The 15,634-nt window shown below is 35.4% G+C and overlaps 1 protein-coding gene across 1 annotated transcript in view; it reads right to left on the reverse strand.

Moving 5' to 3' along the window:
• The window catches only part of LOC148953325 (uncharacterized), a 79,148-nt gene extending 67,323 nt beyond the window's left edge, over positions 1–11,825 (reverse strand). The window contains exon 1 of the mRNA XM_089087924.1: positions 10,075–11,825. Within this exon, the coding sequence (XP_088944050.1) occupies positions 10,075–11,825 (1,751 nt within the window). The remainder of the gene's footprint in view (positions 1–10,074) is intronic.
• Between the last annotated feature and the right edge of the window lie 3,809 nt (positions 11,826–15,634).

The following is a 15,634-nucleotide window of genomic DNA, read 5'->3' on the forward strand; positions in this document are numbered from 1 at the left end:
ACTCTAAATATTCATACTACGGTGAAGATTCTACACAAATTGAACTAGAGAATTAGCATTCAGGCAAAATCCTGAGACACAATTAGAATCTAGTACGCACGCTACGGGAAGTGGGGATGGTCTATGGTCTTCCCGACTCACGGGACACACTTTTGGGCACTCAGTCGCACAAAGAAAAGTTTGAAAGGGATCCACAGGATCCATAAACAATTGTCTCCAAGTATACTTTTTATTTAAGTACCTTTTCCTTTCACAATTTTTTAAGACCATATGGTGATAATAAAATTACTTAATTACTATAACTTTGTAAACACATACGATAACAGACATATAATAATAAGCGCAAGACAAGACAAAGCACCAAAATCTATTAGAACAACGAGTTTATAATAAACAATTAATAATAAAATATTTGACAACTAGAATGATGTTCGTCTGATAGTTTTTATGATATATTGCTATGGACAGTACACAAAAGGATGAGGATAAAAAAGGATAAAAAAGGATAAAAAAGGATGAAGATCTTCCAGAGCCATTGCTGGCACAATTGCTGGCGTCAAATTGACGTTCCAGTTGCTGGGTCTGTTTACAGGAACAAGCAGCAAGATTGTTGCCCAGCCTTACTGCGGGTAGATCAAATCCTAGGTCCCGTATTGCAAAGCAGAGCGGTAATTCATTGTCTACGACACGGTTAGTCGGTCAGGATCGTTTACACAAATTTATTTTTGGGGGACTTGACCACATAGGCTTGGGAAAGACTAAAATATAATTCTATACACAAGAAGTTGCATGCACTTTCAGGAGACTTGGTAAGAGTCCTAGGCACACCAGTTAAACCACTCATTATCTCCTTTACTGATCATTCATGGGCTTATCACATTTGGGTGATTCGGTATTAAAAAGAACAGAGTTCTTCTTAATCCATTTTCAAAGTACTGAGGCTCTGAAATTACAGGTAGGCATTGTCCCCAAACAAATTGTTTTTGGGGAGCTAATCATTACATGGGAAGGGGCACATTTTCGATTTTTTTTTTAAAGGCATACAAAATTTAAATTTAACTTGGTTATTGGTAAAAATTCAAAAAATATGGTGAGATGCGGGCCGGGAGCCCTTGCACCTCCCTCCTACGTACGTGACTACAGCTGCTTATACCATAGAATAGCATAAGTCCTGTCGTCTGTTTCTTTGCTTTCTTAATGGATGTAGTAACATAATTTACAAACTTACAACGTAAATGATAAACCGGATAAGAAAACACGCAATCCATTAGAATAACGAACTTGTGGAGGGATATATATTAGTAATGAATGTAGCCATTAACAATTTACTAGTTCTTATGGTAACAAGTATAGAGGGGAAACTTATTTCATTTTCTTATTCTTTCATAATCTCTTCGATTTATCTACGAATAAGATTCACTATAAACGCTTTCAGATTTAAGATCCCATTTCATACATAAAATATGGCATGCGCTTCAGAGCCATCTTACCATAACAGAAACTTATTTTCTTGGACTTATCTAGCATAAGATTATTTACGCATAATGACGCACTCAGATTCAAAATATACCTGGGTGTGTAAAATATGGCCTATGCTTCAGCGCCATCATTTAGTAACAGATAAAATGGGGAAACCCAAAATTATTTATCCCTTATTATCTCAGAATTTCTTCAATTTACCTACATATAAGATTGTCACATAATAGCGTTTTCAGACCTCAGACACACTTTAATAAATAAAAAGTGGCCTTCGCCTCAGCGCCGTCTTATGGTAAGAGATAAATTCGGGAAAATCATAATCCACTTTTTATTAGTTTTATGATTTCTTCAATTATCTGCACATAAGATTATTCACGTACGATAGTGCATTAAGATTTAAGACACGCTTTGATGTATTTCTTTTTTTTAATTTGTTTCCCAGTTACGGCGAGACTATACCCGTAAATACTTTCTTCAGAGCCTTTTCCTTGCCTTTTCTAAAGCCACTTACGAAAATATATTGCAGCTGTCAAATTAGACTACTACTTTTATGCATCTTTTGTGTAAAGGAAGTGAGGGGAAAATTTTCTAGCCCTAAGGTCTCCTCGGATTAAATTCAAAACCGTGACAGTAATTGGCCTCTAAAATTACTTTCTAAAGTCAACAGATATAAGGAACAGTGGCACGTAAAAACAAACTTCTAACTTTAAGGTGACAAATTATCTACTGAAGAATATATCAACGTGTGAAAGCTTTCCTCTATTTTCAACAAGAAAAGAAAACAATGGAAAGGCTGCACCCTTTGTTCAATGTATTTTCTATCTTTTTTGATAAATGATTTACATCAGGGCCTAAATGATGCAAACTGTGGCGGTAGTCGAACACAAAATACTCATTTTGCCCATTTAAATTCGAAAGCGCAGAGAGATAGAGTTTACTTGTAAAAAATGAAGTGACTCAAAAAGTTTTCATTCTATTTACCTTTTAAATACATCCCACAAAAAAAACAATCAGGTTTTAAACAGACAGAGTTATTTGTCTCTTTATAACGTGTATTACATTGTCTGATTAGAACTGTCATTCAGTATTAGATATCCTAATTTCAAAAATACAAGGCTATTTTTCTCTCCAGAAGCATGGAACAATGTGGTTAGATTGCAAAAATACGTGACAAAAACAAACCAATGGAACTGAAGCATACTTTCGAAGACGAAAGTATGCTTCTTTTTCTCTCTTTCTTTTTGGCAAGAGCCTGGAACATACTTTGGCAAAAAAGGAAACTTTTTTCAACAAAATAACCATTTTGTTACAAGGCATTGTACAGTTTATCCGATCATCATAGGATAAAACTTTAATTTCGCCTAAAACTTTATTTAGCCTTGATAGTCCTCAGGCGTTCTCTGACTATTATCAAACTGAAAAATGACGAAGAATGAAAAATATGAAGAAAACAAAAAACTAAAAACACCGAGGCTAATTTTCAGCCAGTGAATAACAAAAAAGACGGCAAATATCGGCAAAAAAAGACGGCAAGACGGCAATTTCGGCAAATATCTCGCGTATGCCGTCTTCAGTGTGCAAAAAAATATATTATACAAGAGGAAAAATTGACCTTTGAAAGTAAACTAACTGAAAGTGAAAAAGTGACTAAACATCAAAACACAAATGAAAAGGCCATTCAAAAAATGAATTGGGTATGAATTCTGTCTAACACAGATGTATAACTGCATGTGGAGGCCTATTTCATTAAAATTCAATTCCACTTAATTCACCAAGATATATACGGTTGTTCAAGTTTCACTTAACCAACTCAAGCAACCAGATAACTTTCCCTACCTTAATGAGCCCCAAAAGGTAAAGCAGTCCATAGTTGTAAAAAGTTTAAAAATGTTTTTAAAAATGCCAACTCCAGGAATGGTAACTATTATTCTCCTTAGTCTTAATAGTAAAATGTTATTAAGAAAAACAAATTTGCATAGCTATTTTAAAAGAGCCTGAAACCCCTCGAAAATGACAAACTCATATCATTTTTGAGGGGTTTAAAATGTTATGCATTTTAATATTTACATTTACAATTTACCATTAAGATTAAGAAAAACCAATCCTGAATCAGCTACAAATGGCAATTTTTTCGCACCAATGGCGGATACAGGAAGGCCGGAGGGCCCTGGAACCCCCCAAAGATTTTTTCTGGCGCTCTTTTTCCCCGTTTTTTTTCTTTTTTTCAGTCTTTTTCCAGAATAAATATGTCAATTTGGTCAGTCATTGGCACCTTTGTCACATTGCCCCCCCCGAGATTTCGCTCATTGGCACCATTGTTACATTCCCCCCCCCGTGATTTTTCTCTAGATCCGCCCCTGTTTCTCACTAGCCAGTTTTTTCTAAACATGCTTTTAAACTTTTGCTGACTATGCGCTGTTTTGAGACCTTTTAGCTTTAAGGGGGCTCAAATTTAGAGAGAAAAAAATATAATAAAACAATTAAATTCTATGAGAAAGATAAAGAACTATAGAAAAATCGTTAAGAATATTAAATTTCAGCAGAAAAGGATGACCTAGGAACCAAAGAGCCACCCGGGGGTGCATACCTGCTATTTTAGATTATCAGCGCTTTGAAAGTGGCAGGACATCAAATTGGCTCATTTTACAGCTTAGTTACCCAATGTGCTAAAGGTATAAATGGCCAAGATGACGCTTGTAATGGTTCTATTGGTGGGCCCGGGAGACCCCCTCCTTCAAGGTCCTCACAGCGCACGTACTAATCCAACCTTTTTCATAGTTTAGTGCCAAAAAGATTGATTAGATATTGACAACAGACAATCACAAGGATGTTCCCAAATAAGGCTTAATAACAAAAATGTATATAAAAATATTTTAAATACAAAACATATTTTTATATACAAAAGATTACTATATAGAATTATTATTTTATTTTAGTATTTATTTTGAATCATTACTATTATATGATTTTTATAATTATTTGATACTATCATGTTATAGTATCAATAATATGATATTCTAATGCAATTCAACAATTATAAAATAATTTAATATAATTTAATCTATTATAGTAATTACATATTATTCACTTTATATACAAAACATAAAGATAAAACATATTTTTGCTTCGACAGTAATTCTTAGAAGCTAGTTCGACTAACTCTACGCTGAAGTACATCTACGCACATTCTTCATTATCAACTATATTTGTACATAATATTTGCATATATTACTATATATTTGCATATTAGAAGGGGGTGGGGGTAAAGTATTTGTACAGCGACCATAACCTAACATAACCTAAACTAAACCCCACCCCTCAAATGTTCAAATATATAGCCCAGATTACACAAGTCCGATGCATTCTATCACCCGTCACTTGTCTTTGTTGCTACGAAGCCGGTTTTCTGAGGTGTAACCTAAGCGTAATTCTTGAGCGTGTTCCGTTAAACTAAGAAGTACCCAAAAATCGACAAAGTTTTTTTTCTACCCAATAATTGGTGCCTAAAAATCGAATCAACAATGAATGTATGTTTCACGGAATTAGCTAAATAGGCTTCTGAACTATGCATTTATGGTCCATTCCAACCTGATAGCTTCATTTACCAGCCTAATTATTCAGTGATAAAAAAAAACAATAGTGTATATCAAGGTGCTAGGCGTTTCCCCTGGAACCCCCCCCCAAAAAAAAGTTCCTGAGCAAAATTCCCCCCTGGAAATCCCCCCCCCCATATTCCCCTTGATAATTTCCTATATTCATTAGAAAGGAAGCTGAAAATTATAAGCTTTGGAGGGTGCTCATTCAATTCGAAATTGGAAGTTCTAGTGCCCCTTCTAAGATTCAAAAGTGATATGAGGGTAGCCATCACCCCCACGCCTTTTCCCCCCAGGTGAGTTATAATTTTGAGATAACCATCTCATTTAAAGAAGTCAAAAAGTCAGATAACTATGCTTCCTAGGTATTTTCAAAGATCGAACTTCCTTTCCGTGACGTACCAATAACAGTTCAGTAGGGACAAATCCTTTTTTTAGACAGTGAAAACAATAAAATCTCTTTCGGTCACACATACAAAGTGGCATTTCGCACTAGACGAACTCATTCTCACTTTTTTCATTGTCTAATAAAAAAAGTTGTCCCTATTGAATTGCTACATAAAAATATAATTCCAGTGACGACAAACCACCCCCACAGCCCAAGGATTGCCCGTTATAGAAGTTGCCCATTGTTGTATATAAGTTTGATTATTGGGAAAAGGGGGCAAGTTCATTATTAGACAACAAGTACCAAAAACTCATTCAATTTTCATCTGATGGCTCAATGAGGCCTAGAAAATAGGCCATTAAAACGTACTCCTAAAGGCATATTATCTCCTCTCCTAAGCAAAGACCTACCGTATCACTATACTATATTATAATAATAATATGTCATTCTATTAAGAAACAAACCACTTCAGTTAAGTAAAACATTAAAATAGACACCAAAAACATTTTGGCGCAATAAAAAGGGTGATGCCACCCTGCAGCACCCTTGTGGACATTACCCACATCTTTCCACAGAAAAATCCGGCCGGAAAATTGATTCCCGCTGAAACTTTCCCCCCGAAAGCACCGAAACATTCACTCCATATGTAAAATTGTGCATCCAAAGAAAAAGAAAGACAAAGAAAAGAAATTCTGTAGTTGAATTCAGGCATATTCTTCCAAGAAAATTTCCTCCCCACTGAGAATTTTCCCCTGGCAAATCCCCCCACCGAAAAATCCCCAAGTCCGTAGGTTTCCCAGTTGCAAATACTATCTGTGAAAAATGGACAAATTGCAAAAATTACAGCTCTTTCTCTAGGGGCTCTCATCCCCAGAGGAATATTTATTGGACCTTCCAATTATGATGAACCAAATATCTATCACAAAATTTCATTTGGATGTCTTTGGGGGAAAAAGTGTCATGGGAATGGAGCTAGTTGCCCTCCATTTTGTTTGGTTACTTAAAAATGCATTTCAATTTTTAATTCTTGTTCGAGTGAGCTCTCTCCCGACCTTCTAGGACCCTTGGTTCGACGCAATCATCCCTGGGAAAAAACAGCGGCACAAAACTATGAGCTTTAAATAACAACCACAGTTTATATAATTATCCAGTAAGCTTATCGCAGATCATTTCTGGTCTTCGTTCTCGGTGCGAACAAAAAGCTCCTCCCACTTCTTTCTTCACTTATGGATCAGTGTGTTTGCGTCTATCAATGAGAAATGGTTACAAAGTGCATTATTCGTAATAGCGGGTTTCCACTTGTTTCCGATTGTTTCGCGTCTGACTTGTCTACCCGTGAAAAGATCTGATGCCGCTTATGTTTCTATCTGCAAAAACGTTCTCCGGAGCACTCGCACCCCGGTCCGGGTTTTTATAATGGGTGAGATATGGAATGATCATACTGGATAATTATATAAACTGTGATAACAACGAAGACCACACTGCCTTCCCATCATAAAAATAACAAACTTGGGATTGTTTTAATTTTCCAATCTTAGTGTTCCCATTTATTGTAAGTTTTATTTCATTTACATACATAATTTGCTGAGGACGGCTGTTGGATATAGGACTCTTGGATATAGCCTCAATATTCTTAAGATTTAAAAAAATTGCTGTTTTAGGTAAATTCCCTCTTGTTTTACTTGTTGTTGTTTTATTCATGATCATTCTTTGGCAAAAAAAAAATCCAAATATTTGTATATGAGAGCTTGAAACCTCTACAGTAGGGTTATCTGATTTTTTTGCAGTTAGGGAGGGAGGCAGATGCCTCAAGGGGCGCATTTTGATGCCAAAACATCCTAATTTTCATTCATCCTTCAGATAAATACAGTATTAGTTCTAAGGAAAAGGCGGGGGTGGTGGAAGTAGAAATTTATATATAATCCCTGGATTTCCATGAATATTTCTGGTCTACAGTGTTATTATGAAAGTAAAGAGAGAAATTAAATCCCAAAATGAGCAGGTAATTCCGTAACGGAGGAGAGTTACTTCGAAAAATATTGTATGTTTTTATGTTTGTTTTTTGTATATTTTTTATTTGTATGTTATGTTTTTTTATTGTATGTTTTATTTCATTTACATGCGTAGTTTTCTGAGGACGGCTCTTGGATGCAGTCAAAATATTCTAAAGGTTTAAAAATTTTTAACTTGAGGATGAGGTACCTCATCCTCAACCCTCCTCATGGTCACAGAAAATTCGGAGGGTGCTCAAGCAATCAGAAATTGAGAGTTCTAGTCTTTTTTTTTAAGTCGAAAGTGGTTGGAAACCAACCAGCCCCTGTCCTAGAGATGTTTTTTATATCTGGTCCTTTTCTTACCCCTAGGACATCAGACCGATATTTATAGGTACCTATTTTGAAACTACAAGGAAGACAAAGGTTAGTAAAAATAAATTTTACTATGAGTTTCACTGAAGTCAAACTCCCACCACCTCTAAAAGATCATGTCCTAAAATGCAAAAAAAAAAAAAAAAAAACAACTACGAGTCTAATCTTAAGTGTAACTGTGCGCGTACAATCGATATTATATAAAAATCAAAATAATTCTAATCTTTTTAGAAGCTGAAAAAGTCAAAAGTGAAAATCTTTTATTTATCTTTTAATGTGACTTCAAAGGAGACGAGACTAGAATATCATATAAAAACATCAACTGTAAAACTATTTTAAATGGCCGGAAATCAATAGTCCCTTTTCCATTCTATTTGAAATGACATCATTGAATTCACACACTGACATCATTGAAATGACATCAATGAAGATTGAATGAGCAATTGAGCATCAATGAAGTTCGAACTAAGAAATCAGAACAAAAAGATAGACGAATATAGCAGTAGCAACAAAAATGTATCATACTTGTCCAACCTGACCTATATCAGTGTGTCAAAACAAAAGAACTATATTAATAGAATTATACAAAATAGAACTATATTAATTAAAATGAGCCAAATAACAAATTGCGTTAGTGTGACAAAATTACCCTAAAACTTAAATGAAAGAAGATGAAATCTAAATTTGTGCCCTATAGGATAGAAGAAATTTAACATGATAATTCAATTCTTTTCTTTGCAATTTATAAGATACTATTCTCATGCTCTCAATAATCATAATTTGTAATTTAGCCAATAGAGCGAAATTAATAGCATTTCTCAGATGCATGAATACCACCAATGAGATAAGTGCACCCAAACAAAACTATAGGGAAGGAAGGGGGGGGTTGTCCAAGTAACTTTTACTTTTGTCCAAGTAACACTTTTGTCGAAGTAACTTTTGTCCAAGTTACTTGAACAAAAGTGAGCGATAACATAGAGAATGTACAGAGGACAAAATATTATGAGTTAATTATGAATAAAGAACTGTCCCTGAAATAGATATTCATGGTGACCGTCCCCTTTTACCTCCAACGTCAGAGTTTCATCAAAATCAGAGTTTCATCATACCCATTATTTATTACTAAAATATTTCATTTTCGAGGAATTCCTCAGAAGTTCAAGTCACGACAAATAGGTTTAGCTTACTTGATTACTCTTGGAATTGGGCAATTAAATATTAAGAAACTAATACTACTTCAAACGTATCCCAGCTAAACCCCCTGAGCGGGAAACACTAAGACACTCCTTCTCCATACCATCGCCTTCAAAGTTTCTCCTTTGGCTAACTCCCAAGAAAGCTACAACTTTTAACTGCCGTTTTTATAACTTTATTATAACTAATTATGATATACTTCACGTGTTACTACTTCGCTGGCTACTTAGTAAACCCCATCGTGGAGCATGGTTTTCGTATATCTGGAAGAGCAGCGGCACAAATTCATAAAAAATGTATAGGGGGGAATGAATTTTTCCAAAATATAGGGAGGAGGCTTTGTTGTTTTTTATTCAATGAAAGATCCGCAATGTTTTTTTTTTCAACGAGGGTACCCCCCAAAACGGTACATCTCAATATTCATGGGGGGGGGGACCAAATAACCCCACCACTTTTATTGACGCTCCTTTGTAGGACGTGACTAAGCCGCCTTTGCCGTTATTTCGTTATCCCCGCTATTAATGTTCCCTTTCCCGATTTACTTACCATCTCCCTCTTTATTATTGCAGCTATTATTGGGAAAATTCTACTTTAATCCGGATTTGAATTGATTAATTTTTGAATTTTGTACACTTTCAGTGTATTTTACATAAGCTCTACATTATTCTCAGTGCGTACTACATGAAAACCAATTTGCACAATTAATTATTCTCAATGTACAGAATCAATGTACACAAATCCAGGTAAAATGTTAAAAATGACAAAAAATTGAATAAGTCAAAAATCAATTTGCATTTTGAGAGCATTAGTAATTAGACACTAAATCAAATTATCAGTAAAATAGAAAACGAAAGACGAAAACAAAAAGGAAAACGTTCGATTTTCATAATAACGAGAGCTAAATGCTAAATAAGTTGAAACAGCATGTATCTTAATAAGGGGAGTTAATATCAAGCTATGTTAAAACAGCATGTTTCTTGCCGAAAACAAAGGGGTCATAAATACCTCTTGAGAAATTTTGGCATGCGAAATGTAAAAACTTATTAATACTTACCGGGTAGTTTGTCTCGTGGAATCAATAATTTCTTTTAAATAGACATCGTTAGGATCTTGATTTGACCTGCAGATTTCTAGAGAACGAGAACGGTATTTTGACTGGATTTTCTTGGGACTAGGATTTATGAAGGAAGAACAAACACGGCGAAAAGAAAATTTATTTGTGACACATCTACCTCTTGGAACACTATACTGCAGATTCACAAAACTGGCATCCACACTAGCCGCTCTTCCTCTTTTCTGAGCGCAAACAGGTAGAACAGGAACAGTCAAATATATATCAGAAGGAGGGCTCTGTTCCATATAATCAATTTCACTAGATGAATTAACTAATTTAGACTGTTGACGCCAGTTTGCCATTTTAGGAGGGGAAGTGCTAAGACTTGCTGAAGCACTAAGGGCTTCTCGTACGTAAAGTAACTTTCCAGTGAATGAACTAGCACCTGAACTGGGAGCAAGACTTGAGCAAGCACTTTCAATAGATGACTGCGAGTCAAAAGATCTGAACCGGCACTCAGTAGGAGGTTGAACATCGATACTAACACTACCAAAATTTGATTCAAATGACATTTGGCGGCTCACAGACTCTGGAACATCCAAGCTATTAACTGACATTTGACTTTCTAACGATATTTGACGACGATCAGAGAAATCAGGAGCAAGGTATTCAAAGGATGGCTGGTCTAACCAACCCGATAAAGCCTTTTGTCTTTCTAATCTTGGGGTTCCAGGAGTTGGAGTTTTCCTTGGAGAAATTATGGATGTTCCTGGCTTACACTGAATTGATGGAGAAGCCATAGGAGAAACGCCTTGATAGGGTGACAGAGATCGCATTGGTGAGTTAGGGGAAATAGTAACGGAAATTCCACAGGCACTTTCCCATTTTTTTAAACTTAAACCCAGCTTTGGCCTTGCATGTAACGGCTTCCCTCCAGAATTATTTATTTCATCTTGATTACAGCCTCCAATGGAGCGAGTTCTGGTCACTGAAAGGCGCGGGGGACGTAGAGTCATATCTTCCGAGTCTTTAACTCCGCCCATTGATCTCGCTCGAGTGACAGGCATTCTTGGGGCAGTCAGAAAACCCCCTTCAACATCACTAGATGGTGTCCTACTACATGTGTTGGCTGAGTTCTTTAGCATGGAAGCCATCACAAGAGGTTTTATAACATTGCAGTTATCCCCGCTACCGATTTCTATTTTACTTCCGAATGATCTACCAAGTCTAATTCTTCTCCATTCTTTCCATCTATTTGTTTGCTTGTCTGTAAAGTTTCGTTCAAAATTTCGCTCAAGCTTCCCTTGGCTTCCGCCTGAGTCTGATGAACTTGAGGTCTTGAAACTTACTTCTGAGTCGAGACTAAACTCTACTGAAGGATGACCGATACCTGGCTCAACTTGTCTTCTATCATATTCCTCAACAAACATACAATGTACACATGGTAAACTTCCTTTGTCAGAAGAAGAATTATGTCGTGAGAAAGATTTTTTTAACGCACCCAGTAAAGGAGTTTGTAACTCATCTACACTTAAATTTGGAGGAGTGCCATGATGGCTACTGGGTATTGATCGGATATGTTCTTTTGATTTTCTGGGACTAGCGTCGAAACTTCTAGAACGTCTCCTGCCTGTAAACGGTACTTTCAGAAAAGTAGACTGCTGGTCCCCTTCAGTTTCTTCTAAACTTTCATCATTCGGTTGCAAGGGCGACGAACTTCTGGTCAGCCATTTAGAACGAACTTTCTGCATTGTTTCACAGCCAAGAGTTTCTAAATACTAACAAAATCCAACTATAAAATCTCGTATTCAAATCCAAGAACACAGTCCAAAAATTTGCAATTCTATGACTCAATGAACGCAGAATAATTGATGAGCAACCTTAAGACACTACTGAATTGTAAAGTAGTAATTGATTCACTGAGTGAACATGATGGTAATGACAGCACGACTGTGATAATTCAAAAGACGCTGAGGCATTACAGGAGAGAAACAAAAAAGTGGGAAATATATATATATATATATATATATATATATATATATATATATATATATATATATATATATATATATATATATATATTTTTTTTTTTTTTTTTTTTTTTTTTTTTTTTTTTTTAAGGGACATTTAACTACAAAACAAAAAACAGCTTGTCTAAGAAGTTGATTTTTTTTCAAGTAGGAACAGGGGCGTAATTTGCTATGGGGTAGGGGGCAACTGCCCCTCACAGCTCTCAGTCCTCCCCCCCCCCGACCTTAGTTTGCACTCCCCCAGCTAAAATTATGTTTCTTCAAATATCTTGTCAAAACTAAAATAAGCCTGTATAATTCCAGCATCCACAGAAACGGGTCAGTTTTCTTTAGTATATCTTTACCTTTATGGTAATATACGGCTCATTTTTCAGTTTTCTCTGACATTTTCACTTGGTTTGAGAAAAGTATCTCCAATTGTGCCCCCCCCCCACCCCGGATTTTGACGAGAGCCACTGAGTTGGAACCTCCTAGTAAGTACAAAGCAGGGGAGCTATCAACTTGGAAAAACAGACAAGTCTATGAGACCCAACTGAGATACTGGAAAATTAAGCCGACCATTCGAGCGCGTCTGCTCATCTGAAAGAAGATATTTCCGCACTTAGGGTAGAGGAGACAATTTCCTATAAAATTGTTCTAAAAGAAACCTTATTAAAACAAATTAGAAAACTGTTACATAAAAACGCACTTTTTTGTCTTTCAATGACCTCCCATTCAATGAGTTTGATTTATGTAAGCCTAAGAAAGAAGGGGGGTTGTACAACAAGTCTATAATCTTTTGAATTACCACAGTTAAACTTCGATCCAGAAAATCAAGCGCAGTTTCCAATTAATTTAAATAGTCTTTTTCTACAGTCTATAATAAGATGGAGCAGACTTAGTCTTTTGGTGAGCTCAAGATTTTCCAATTACTTTAGGAAAATCCCACTTGCCTAGCACACAGCTTCAGGTAAACTGAAACAAATATTCCATTTAGTAAGCTTTTCAAGACCAAAGCTGAGAGAGAACAGCGCAAGCGGAAACAAATCTGGCATTGGAATAGCAAAAGCAGCCGTAACTTAAATATTTGAATAATATTCTGGAAAAGGAGCTTTAATGGAGCTTAGAGATTGGTTTAATTCGGGGCTTAAACGTAAAGACAAGATTCTTTTTAAGGAAATGCATGCAGAAAGATTAGAAGAGAAAAGTCAACAGATTGGGCAAAAACAAATTTTAAAAAATGTAAAATTAAAAGGGATGCTCGCACTGTCCTGTTTTTGCTCTCTTTTTTTTTATAAACTGAATTCTAGAAAGTTGACAACTCTTCAAACTCTCAAGTATTTCAGAAACCGAAGCCTTAATAAAATAAAAAATTCTCGTTTTAACAGCATTATGTCTTTATTTTATTCTATTCAGGCTGACCTGTGTTTTGTTATGTATATATATATATATATATATATATATATATATATATATATATATATATATATATATATATATATATATATATATATATATATATATATATATATATATATATATATGTATTCCACAAGCCAAAGACGGCTTTATTAAATTATCTGCACTTTTCTTATATTTTACACTAGCGGTCAATTTTCTTCCTTTTATATCTTGTGTTTTCAATGATGCGCTAGCAATTGTGATTTTAGAGCTAAATTAAATAACAGATCCATTAGAAATTTCAATATTAATAGAGTTTTTCAGTCAAGACGAGAGAGGCATTTCAATATTCTATACTGTTTCAATTGCGTACCGAGCGTTAGATTTTGTTTTCTCCAATCATCTTTATAAAAGAAAAACCATCGAATTGTCCGATGTCCGATATCCGATATCGATTTTCTGGGATCTGTAAACTCTAATAATTTGAAACTCAGGCAATTACTTTAATATAAAGGGGTAAAGGGGGTAATATCTAATAGCTAAGTGTAAAAGAATACAATTTCATACACAAAATATTTAAATAAAAACATATACCTTCCAAACCATTTGACGAGACGGTTAATGCAAATCAGGCCTTTCGTAACTGTTTTATAAACTAAATATGAACTATGGATGAATTAGTTTTCTTTATTTCTTACTTTCGTATCTTACTTTTCTTTTTCTTGTATCTTACATTTCTTACTTTATATTCTTTGTTTATTATATTTGTGTTTTTATTAACTATTTCTTTTCACGTCTCTGAAGAGGAAGGAAAAAGCTCCAAAAAAGTTCTTTAGATTGCTATATTGATTAAATTTGTTCCCACGTTTATTCATTGTTAATTAGAAAGACTAAAGAACAGTTAAAATTACAACCATTTTACTTCAATGTTCCAAGGGTTTCTGCGGGGAGGGGTTGTAAAAAAACCTTTAAAAAACCATCACAATGTGTTTTTATACGCTTCTATTTCTTTTTTACTATTCAGGCAATCATTTTGAGAGGGGGGACTAAACCCCCTAGCCCCCCTGAATATGGCCTTGGTATTTATCTAGTTTAACCCCTCGGCAACAAGCATGAATTGGATCTTCACCTGAGTGAATCAATTGGTAGCTTTATCGATGAAAAAAATCCTCAAAAAGGTGGTTGCATACAGCCTTAAATGAAGTTTTTTTTCTGTTCTCATTAATGGCCGTTTTCATTCTTTGTTATGCTACATTGGCTGTTGCGTCATCAACAATGAAGTGGAGAAACTTGGCAAGTTCAACTCCATGCCATCGATGCACACAAACAAAACCGTAGGGCATAGGAGTGTACCATAGGGAACTTCGATCTTCGCCAGGTGGTTCCAGGACGGAAAGCCGTTGAGGACATCTCCCATATAAGAGTTATCTGAGAAACTTTCAGCCTCGTCAAGCAACAGACTACAGATTCCATACAATGTTAGCCTCATCAGCCAGCCCACATACAAAACTCAAGCTATAGCCTTTTAAGTATTATAACTTATAACCTTACACCAGGGGCAAATCCAGGGGGGTTAATGGGTTTGAGCCCATGCCTTAAATATTTATCTGCCTCGTAAATTGTTCGTAAAAAAATCAGGTTAAAAAATTATTTCTCAGACCCCCTCCCCCCGAGCAACAATTCTTTTGGCAAATCCCCAAAAAATATTTCTTTTGGTAATTCCCTTCCCCAAACAAAAATCCTGTATACGGCCCTGTGTTATATACCCTGAGCGAACGGCTGAATTTACTGATACTATTCGTATGGATAATATAGCATATGGTAGCAATCCAAACTGTTGATCGCTTAATTTATCTCAGTTACTGATAGTGTTGCATCAGAAAAGCTCATGTAGACCTATCATATCCGGGAGAAAATATTTTTTATAAGCCTGCACGAGCCTTGGCCGTTGGATTGCAGTTTCATTTATCGAAGGAGACAATAAAAAAAAGCGTTAGAACAAAAATTACGCCAGTGGTATTAAAAAAAACACTTGGAAGCCGCTTTTCAATTGAACTAGAATTACTGGAATAATAGTATGCAAAATTTCCCGGAAGATCGATTAGTATAGGCAGATTCATTCTTGCCCAAAAAAAACTTGTCGCAATAAT

The sequence above is a fragment of the Artemia sp. Qi Xiang Cuo genome, chromosome 4 (assembly GCF_049724085.1).
Source record: "Artemia sp. Qi Xiang Cuo chromosome 4, ASM4972408v1, whole genome shotgun sequence".
Classification (NCBI taxonomy): domain Eukaryota; kingdom Metazoa; phylum Arthropoda; class Branchiopoda; order Anostraca; family Artemiidae; genus Artemia; species Artemia sp. Qi Xiang Cuo.